Raw genomic sequence first — 9,786 nt, 5'->3', positions numbered from 1 at the left:
CCCAAGAGGCAAAGGCTGGCCGTGCATTCCCGGCTTCCCAGTGCCCGGTTTTCCCGGGTAGCCGGGGGGCCCGGGAGGTCCACGTGGGCCAGGCTTCCCTGGTGGTCCTGGCTCGCCTTTGAGGTCCATGGGCAGCATTGGTGGCATGTCTGTGGAGAGAGGAGACACAGAGTGTCACTAGAGCTGGCCGTGGGCAAGGTGTCCTTGGGATGTTGGAGCTGGAGTCTCTGAGTGGCCTGGGCAGGGTTTGAAGGGGGGCCCTTCCACTGAATCATGGCCACAGCAGCTTCCTGGGCCCCTGCATCAGAGGGGTGTCCTGAGGTGAAGCCAAAGCCCAGAGTTCTCACTCCAGCTTCACATCCCTCCATGATGTCAGGTGCCACCATGGAAGGTGCCAGTGCTTGCTGTCAGCTCTGGCAGGGCTATTTTGTGATGAGTTATTGCAGGGTGGTTTTGGAGCTGGATTCAAACCTCCTGCTGCCTCACTTCCCAGCAGCCTCGAAAGCACCGTGGGATTCAGTTGTTCCTGCCTGGGCTCAGCTGAGAGGATGGCGACAGAGCGAGCCAAGACTGGGGATAATCCCTCACCCCATCCCGCGAGTCCAGGGCCTTGGGAGACCTTTAATCCTTTTGGATTAAAAAGAAAACTCTTGGACATGTACTCCAGAGGCTGAGGAGGCAATGGATGTATGGGTTAGGCCATGCCTACAGTGCTTGCTGGCACAGCTCCTGAGTCCAGCAAGGCAGAGAAAAACCAAAAAGCAAAAAAAACTCTGGGGATGGAGGAGAAGCCAAGAGCTGGGAGGGAAATGCAGCCTCAGCTCCGTCCAAATGAGTCAGCCCAGCTGGGAATAGGCCGCAACCACTTGACATTTCAAGAATTTATTGAGGTCTTTTGCAAACGGATATAAGAAAGAAACTAATGGGCTGAGAGACTCCAAAGGCAAGGAGAGGCAGATGACATGCCCACCACAGCTCAGCATGGAAAGCACAGACGTGAGCATAAATAACTCCTCGAGGCTGGCCCAGGCAGGGTGTCACCTCCCACGTGACACCAGAAAAGGGTGAGAAAGAATAAATCTGACAAACTCTTTTTTGGGCAGTTTGAAATGAAGGAAATACTTGACAGTCACATGTACACGCGATGATGGTGAGAAATACGAAAGGCAGAGGAAAGGGCTATGACATCTTGGGTGAATTTAAATCAAATCTGCCCAAGGGAGATCATTCCAGTTGGGAAGAGATCTATATGGATGAGTTCCTGGGACGGGGATGGATGTTGCCTGGGGTGGGAGTAGGATACAAGGTCTGCCAGTCTGGCTCCCTCAGTGAGCCAAGCTGGGCTTTGGGGATACGGACACACATGGTGCTGGGGTCCGCCAGCACGGAGATTTCCTCAGTCAACGGGAAAAGCTTATGGGAGATTTGAGACACGTGAAAAGAATAACTGTGGCAGCAGCAGGCACAGCTCCCGGAGCATCAGAGGTGGCTTTGCCTGCCCTGAGCACAGCAATTAGCTCTGGCCCTTCCCAGCCTGGTGCTGCTGTGTTTTCCTTGGGTAATGGAAACATTTTTAGAGCTTATCTATAAATCAAAGCCTGGCCCACGTCCCCAGCTGTAGCTGTGGTCACTTGGCTCTCTTGATGAAGGAAATACTTGTCTGTCATGACACTGCCACTGGATTTCTGCAAACTTCTGCTCCTCACCCAGGAAAAGAGTGTGGAAAAGAGGGCAAGGGAGTTGTGCAGTGCTGCACTATTTCTGGGGTTTGAATTCTGGAAAAAAATTCTCCAGTAAATGATTTCAATGTGTTTTCTCCCCGCGCTTTTTCTTTTTAATTTTTTATTTTCCTGCAATGGTTTGAAACGAATTAGTTTTCTAGGTCATTTTGCATGGAATCAGAACAAGGATCTACAGCTGAGCCCACGAAGGAAGGAAAAAGCACACACACACTCTCTCACACAAGGCAGTGGAGAGAAACGCCAGGCGGGAGCTGCCAGCTTGCAGGCGGCCAAAAAAGCAGACGGGAAAACCAAACCGGGGCCGTCAGCGCAGAGAAACTGGGACACTGCAGCCCCACTGGTGTCCGATTTCAAAAGCCCATGTCTTACCACAGACACGTCTTGGAGCTCTGCACTTCACAGCACCAGCGTGGGGTTCTGTGCTCCCCTCGACGCATGAACTGAGCTGCTGTGAATGCTAACAGAGCCAGCTGGGGCAGCAGGAGGGGGACAGGGCAGGAACAACCCCTGGGAGCTCCCACCAGGGAGCATCCCACCTCCTGAGGAGCATGGACATGGCCAGGTGGGTGCTGCAGCCCCTCTGGAGCTGTGTTCATCCCGGTAAGGACCCTTCCTGCCTGGAGAAGGGACCCAGCAGCACAGACCGGCCAGCAGAGGAATAATCCAGCAGGATGGGAAGTGGTTCCCAGCCATGAGCAGCCAGCAGTGGGTCTGGCCAGCAGGGCCAGATGACACTGCAGGAAGGAGAGGTTGGCTGCTCTGTGGCGGAGCCCGGCCGAGCTTGTTCCAGAGCTGCTGCCAAGCTCTGTCTCGTGAGAGAGTTTCACAGGCTCACAGGGATGTTGTGTGGGATCAGTGTTTTAGCACCTCTCATGCTGTCTCCCAGCAGTGGGTGCCCCAGCACAGCACTCATTCCTGGGTTTACCTGGCTGCAGGGCCATTGACATGGTTGAAATTAAGCCAAAATAAACCCCCAATGTGCAAATCTCTGCTTCAATGTTCTAAGCATTTCAGCATTTAGCAACATCTCCTCCCCTGAGCTCCCTCTGTGCTCTGGGGCAGCTGTTTTTGGGTGAGAAAAGGTGTCTGGCACCCTGAGGAAACCTGTCACTCACCAGATGGCACCTGGGGGCAGGAGGGCACCCCCCAGCCCCGGGGCCAGGCTGGGGCAGCCGGGGGGCCCCGCACAGCTCCCCCCGGGTCGGGGTAACCCGCAGGGGCACGGCACAGCCCTGCGCCGTCGCGGCGAGTCAGCTGAGCTCCCCGAGCAGGGCAGAAGGCCAGCAGGGATTTTCCTTGCCAAATTAGAGGTTAAGCAGAGATGGGAGCTCGGTGGGATCCAGGAGGCACCGGCTTCCCCAGCTGCCTCTGTGCGGCCCCACAGCCGGTGGCTCGGGCTGCAGCTGTCCCTGAGTCCCTCTCTCCTGTCCCCCACCTGTCCTCTCCTTCCCAAGGGTTTTAGAGGAGTAATGTCCAAGGGATTTCTGTGCTCTGCCCTGCCTCAGTGTCCCCTCTGTCTGGTCTAACCTGGCAGAGCTTGTCTAAACCCCTCCTTGCCCCAGCCTGGCACACTCTTGCTGCTCTCCCCACCATAGGCAGCATTGCTCAGAGGCAATGCAAGTCACTCCCATGCATAGAAAGAAGGGAGAACAGCAGGGAGAGATTTGAATCCAGTCCCACCAGCAGCTGAAGTGTTCCTGTGCTGCGCTGGAAGGTTTTGGCTCTGGCTGGGATTCAGGGAGCAGCTTTACAACAGCTGGGAAGGGGGCAGGGAGCGGGGGCTTGTAGCACACTTCGGCTCCAGGTTTTGCTGTGTGTTTTCTGACACATGTGCTGGGCTGAACTCCTGATAAGCCATTCAGCCCTCCAGTAAATCAGCCACTGGTGGCCCAGCCTTCTCCAGTTTCTCCTCCCAGAGCCAAGACTTCAACTCCTGTGAGGGTCCAGGTCTGGGACAGCCCTTGGGGAGGCTCCAGTGGCTCTTCCCAAGAGCCAAGCACTGACTTGGCAGGTCTGGATACCTGAGCCCAGCAGTGCCCCATCCCATGGTGGTGCCAGCACTGGGGTGGGCGCAGGAAGGGCAGCTGGGGACAGGGGATTACAGAAGGCTGGGGGTGCTGGAGCCCCGGCTGTGCACAGCAATGACCCTGGTGCCTCTGCCCCTCTGGGTGCACATCACTCAGTGGGGAGCGATTCAACACGTCTGGAGTTTCTGGTTGCTGCTCTCTGAGAGAGGAAATGTCTCTCTTCTGCTCTTCCCTTGCCAGTCTGGGTCTCAGCTGCAGCCTTGCCTTTCCCAGCTGGTGCAAAATGCAGACAGGGAAACGGAATAGGTGGAGGAGTGGAAAAAGCCTTGCCAGGACAGCTCAGGTTTAACAGCAGGGAGAGGCAGAGACAGAGAGTGCTGGGGCTTCTGTGCCTCCTGCTGCTGGGGATGGGCAGGAGGGCAGGAGCCAGAGGCTGGAGGGTGCCCTGTGTCCCCTGGCTCCCAGACCAAGATGCCCTCCCAGCCCCAGCAAAGGGCTTCACTTCCCTGCTGAGCCTCTACCCCTGTCCATCCCGTCCTTCTGCACTGGGTTAAAGACCCAAATGATCCAGCCATGCTTGGCCAAGTGTTTTGGACAGCAGCACCCTCGGCTGTGCCAGGCAGCTTCCAGGAGCCTGAAGGATGGAGGGTGACAAGTGCCCAATGGCTGTGAAGTACCACGTCCCCTTCCCACTGCCCCGTGTCCTTACACAGTCCCACAGAGTGCATCCCTTACCCAGGTACTGCCCTTTGCCTTCACGGAACGGGGGTCCCAGGGGTCCCTTCACCATGGGCTGCATGTACTTGACTTGAGCGTAGCCCCCCACGCCGCCTCCCGCCGCCGAGCCGGGGCCCATCACCATCACCAGCGTGCCCAGCATCACCGGCAGCGCCACGACGTCCGGCAGCATCCTGCTCCCACGGCTCCTGCAGACAAAGCAACAGTGACATTGGGAACACACGCCCTCACCAGGACCAGCTGGGAGCCTGGGGATGATCCCCGTGGGAGCGGGACTCCCTTGAGTTTGCCTTTTTGTGGAGCAGATATCCTGAAGGTGTTGCCCTTCCTGACACACCAGAGCTGGGAGATGCATGGTAAATGCAGTTTATAGAATAGAATCTTAGAATCACTGAGGTTGGAAAGGATCTCCAAAACCATTGAGCCCAACCTGTGACTGATCCCCACCTTGTCACTAGCCCAGAGCACTGAGTGCCACATCCACTTGTTCCTCAGACACCTCCAGGACTCCACCACTTCCCTGGGCAGCCCCTTCCAATTTCTGAAGGCCCTTTCCAAAGAGAAATTCTTTCTGATGTCCAACCTGAACCTCCCAAGGCACAGCTCGAGGCTCTTCCCTCATCTTGCACTGTAACCAACCATGGGGGTGCCCAGTGTTTCTGTGGTAACTCTCACATCCCTTATAGATTTTTAACCAATATAAGAGGCGGGAAAAAGGCAGATGAGACCTGCAGCCCACTGAGCCCAGCGTTGCTGTCACATCCCTCAAGTGAACAGGGACTCCTCTCACTTGGGACCCTGTGGGAGGCACAGGCTGCCACTGCCAAGCCCTGCATTCCCTGGGGGCAGGGAAGGGTGCTGAGCCTCCCAAATGGGTGCTGGGCCAAACCCACGATGTGGGAACCAGAGATTTGCTGCTTTTGTGGCTCATCTGCGGCACTTCGCGGGCAGTGCCGGGAACTCTCGCAGAGGACGAGGGATGGGAGCAGCAGCCTCAGCCTTAAGTGCCTGTTTATTTAAAATAAACCCCCTTTATAAATATTCTCTTCCTTCAGCAACTCTCCCTGTCAGCTCCACGTGCGGAGCTGCAAACAGATTGATTTGCAAAGAACATTTATTTTCGGAAGCTTAAACAACACGTGACGCCAAAGAGCTTTTTGCTGCTTTTCCTCCTTCTCGCAATAATTGACCTGTGGTGGTTATTAATGAGAATTAAGCTCCTGGCCTGTCCTGCCAGGGAGCAGGGGCAGGGCTGCTGCATGCTGGGATTTCATCGGAATTTCCTGAATTGCTTTTGCTGAAACAGCAGTGGGAAAAAAAAAAAAAAGCTGCAGCCTAGAGAAAAAACAACCCAAATTAAAACAAAATTAAAGCAAATTAAGTCAAGGGAGCAGGGATCCCTGGCATGGGATTGTTCCTGATGCCACAAGGGCTTGGCAGGTTTTTGGAGTCTCCAGGGACGAGGCAGCCTTGACAGCTGCTCTTGTGCCTGGAAAATGCTCTGGGAGGCAGCTGAGGGCTGGAGGGGACAGGGATGGCCCTGCCATTAGCAGCACCATGGATGCTGTGAGGATGCAGGTGGCTTTGGCAGATGCTGGAAGGGGAACTCTGCTCTGCCCATCCCACCAGAGCCACGGGCCCGGAGTGGCGCCATTCCCACTGAGACACCCTGAGCTGTGGCTGTGGGTTGGGTGGCACTGCCAGGGACAGGGGTGATAGCCATCCCCATCCTCCTTGGCAGCACGGCCGCGGCCTTGCCGGCATTATTGTTTTTCTGTCTTCAGGGTCGAGGAGAGGAACGCTCCTTTTTATGAAGCATTATTTTACAAGGATTTGTTTAAGGGGAAAAGAATCCCATTCTAAGGGATTGCAGCTGTAAAAATACAGTTTCTGTTAAATAAAAGAGGAGAACAAACCCCTGAATCAGCTATTTACTTGTTTTCCTTACCTGGTATGACCCCTGTGCCTCCATCTCACCTCCCTCCCTTCCTAGCTCTCTCCTCTCCCACCTGGGCTGGATTCACCCCTGCTCCTCCTGTTTTCTCAGGATGCTGCCATGGGAGCAGCACCCTGGGGTGGTTCAGCCCCTTGCTGCTGGGCGCTGCATCCTCCTGCTGTGAGACCTCAGCCTTTGGAGAGATGTGGGATGCAGGGAAAACGGAGCCAGAGGGAAGGGAGAGGGAGGACAAGGGAATCTGACCACGGTTTCGCTGTATATTGGATATGAAACTGAGTTCCCTGCTCTATGTCCTCTGTCACCCCCTTGATCCAGCTCATTCCAACTGCCCCAGTCTCTGCAGAGCAGCAGGAGGAGCCTGGCCTGAGCCCCCAGGTACGTGTCCCTCACAAAAGGGGTCTCTGGTGCTGAGCTGTCCCCCCCGGCCGTGCCCGGCACTGGGGCAGGAGGCCTCCTGCTACCCGCTCTCCAGGCAGAGATTTAATAACAATAAAATGGAAACATCTGGAGTCTCATATGATGGATAAAGTGTGCACAACGTGCTTGTGGAGAGGCTCTTTCATGCTTGAAATCTCCTGTGTTATGAACTGATAATTAATCACACGGAGCAGCCACACGCCGCTCCCATCTCGCCTGGCAGGTCGTGAGTGGTGGCAGATCCATCATGTGCATGGGGTGGCTACAGACAGACAGACAGGGGTCACCTGCCCATCCTCCTGGGGGTCACCTGCCTGTCCTCCTGGGGCCTGGGGTCAAGAACCTGCTCTTGCGTGGCCAACAGAAATCCCATGAGATTACTTTTTTCCCCACTTGGAGCAGGGGAGATGCTTTGGGGGTCCCAATTATAGCAACTCCACTCTGCCTGGGCACTGCAGCCACCGGGCTGGGCAGTGTCCAGCTGGGCTGCTGTCCTTCAGAGGCAGCTCCAGCCCCCCAGCACACTCCAGTACGACCAAAACCATCCCTTGACGCAAAGCCAAGCCCAGCAGGAGCTGCTGAGCCAGGAGGGTTCATACAGGGGCAGCACTTGAGGGATCCCTGCTGTTCTCTGGGGATGCTGGAGCAGGATGGGGCGCAGCAATCCTCCACACTGCTCAGCTCAGGGGGGAGCAGGGCCCCGACCCAGCACCGAGACCCCTGGCACGGCTTCAGGGCGCGGCCGCGGCCACGCTGACGGTGCGAGTGTCGGCTCCCCTGGCAGGCGGCGAGCAGACGTGTTAAAAACCCTTGGCACGCCATGAAAGCGCTGGGAACAGGGAAAAAATCTCACACTTAAACCATGAGAAAAGAGACAAGAAATGTCACCTTGTTCTTGCAGGAAAACAACCAGCCCGCGCTGCCTCCGTCGCTCCGCAGCTGCTCGTGGCTTGTGCTGGGCAGCCTGGTGAGCTCCCAGCGTGTTCCTGGAGTGCTCCTGGCCATTCCCAGTGGAAGGGGGCTGCTGCCCCTGGCACTGTCCCACTCTCCCCACAGAGCCCATGTCAGCACTCCCATGCCTGTGCACTGGGCAATGTTCCTGTGAACACCATGGCCCCGCTTCCCCACGGACACGGCCAGGGCTGTTGGCTGAGCTGCAGCTGATTTATGGCCCCTGTTACTTAAATATTAATGAAGGGCCTGGCCGGCCCTGCGCCTGCTCCCTTTGAGGCTAATTATTTTTTAAGTCAATATATGTGATCCACGGGGGATCTGCCATTGTGACTGAAGGTCGGCACAACGGGGAACTTGTTCAAACCCGGCAGTCAAAGTGTGGTCAGTTTGGGGCACAGCATGTGCTCTCTGGCACTCCCCCCAGCTCCGGCCCCACATCCATCCCAGGGCCACGCCAGCCCCACAGAGAGGCTCAGGGATGAGGCACTTCAGCTGCATGCCCAGTCTCACTGGTGAGGCCTCATCCCATCCCCGTGCCCATTGCTGTCCCCATCCTCTTCCCCATGCCCAAACTGTCCCCATTCTGTGCCCTGGGGTCACAAGGCACAGCCACCACCTCTGGAGGCCATGGCAGAAGCTGCCCCAGGCTGGGGGGAGCCGTGGGAAGCTCCTTGCACTGGCCCAGGGGCAGGGGGATGCAGGGAAAGGGAAGCACCAGGAGCAGCCGGTGCGTGTGGGTGGGCTGGAGCACGGCTTGGCCGCCGCCGTGTCCCATCGAGCCGCTCCATCCTCCGGTCATTTACAATAAAAAATAAAGCAGGGAGGATTTCCAAGCCCAACACGGGGCTGGCCCGGCTCCAGCGGGAGGTCGATGATTTGCTTTGCGCTACACATGCTTTAAAAATAATAATAAACCGAGTCAAAAACGAAAAGTGAGCTATGAAGAGGGAGAACAGCACGTTGTTTCCGCAGGCCGGGCTGCAAAAGCCAAAGGCATCAGGGAGCAGCTCGGCTGAGCAGCGCCGGAGCGTGGGGGAGACTTGGCAACAGCCTGTCCTTAACTGCATGACACCTGATCCCATCCAAGGCTGCTGTACGCGCTGCCGGACCCGGAGCCCGAGCCGGAGCCTCGCCCGCCAGCAGCCCAGGGAACAAGAAAACATTTTCCTTGACGAAGAAAAAACACCCCACCCCATCTGCAGGGACCTGCTCCTGTACACAGTGCCCGCGCCTGGCCTTGGACGGAACGGGATAGGCACAACATGGCATGGCATGGCGTGGTGTGGTACAACATGGTACGGCATGGTATGGCACAACATGGTACGGCATGGTATGGCATGGTATGGCATGGTACAGCATGGCATGGCATGGTACAGCATGGTATGGCATGGTACAGCATGGTATGGCATGGTACGGCATGGTACGGCATGGTACGGCATGGTACGGCATGGTACAACATGGTACGGCATGGTACGGCATGGCATGGCATGGTACAGCATGGTACAACATGGTACGGTATGGTATGGCATGGTATGGCATGGTACGTCATGGCACAACCTAGCAGATCATGGCACGGCACAGTTTAGCAGATCATGGCATGGTACAGCATGGCATGGCATGGCCATGGTGCCAGCTGCCCACGGCTCACACTGCCCGGGTCCTGCAGTGATGCCAGCACCAGGGGCGGTGGCACCACTTGATCCTGCGGCCGCCGGGTCAGGGCTCAGCTCGAGCGGATTAGTGACCCCGGGCGTGTGTGCCGGGAGCGCGGCCGCGGGTCACGGCTCAGGGCTTAATCCCTCACCTCCAGCTGTCAAAACTGCTCGCACAGCCCCAGCGGGTGTGCCTGGGGCTGAGGGCATCCCTGGGAAAGGATGGGCACCCAAGAGCCAGGCGGGCACCCCGGGTTGGTTCTGGCTGGGGTCTGGGTTTGGGTCTGGTTGGAAAACCC

The 9,786-nt window shown here is 56.9% G+C and overlaps 1 protein-coding gene across 1 annotated transcript in view; it reads right to left on the bottom strand.

The window, feature by feature from the left end:
* The window catches only part of COL8A2 (collagen type VIII alpha 2 chain), a 9,133-nt gene extending 4,438 nt beyond the window's left edge, over window positions 1-4,695 (bottom strand). Inside the window, exons 1-2 of the mRNA XM_014310042.2 lie at window positions 4,505-4,695; window positions 2-149 (exon numbers count right to left, since the gene is read on the bottom strand). Coding sequence (XP_014165517.1) covers window positions 2-149; window positions 4,505-4,679 — 323 coding nt within the window. The 5' untranslated portion in view covers window positions 4,680-4,695. The remainder of the gene's footprint in view (window position 1; window positions 150-4,504) is intronic.
* Between the last annotated feature and the right edge of the window lie 5,091 nt (window positions 4,696-9,786).

The sequence above is a fragment of the Geospiza fortis genome, unplaced genomic scaffold, assembly GCF_000277835.1.
Source record: "Geospiza fortis unplaced genomic scaffold, GeoFor_1.0 scaffold289, whole genome shotgun sequence".
Classification (NCBI taxonomy): Eukaryota; Metazoa; Chordata; class Aves; order Passeriformes; family Thraupidae; genus Geospiza; species Geospiza fortis.
The sequence above is the reverse complement of the archived record's forward strand: the minus strand, read 5'-3'. Positions and strand labels throughout refer to the sequence as shown.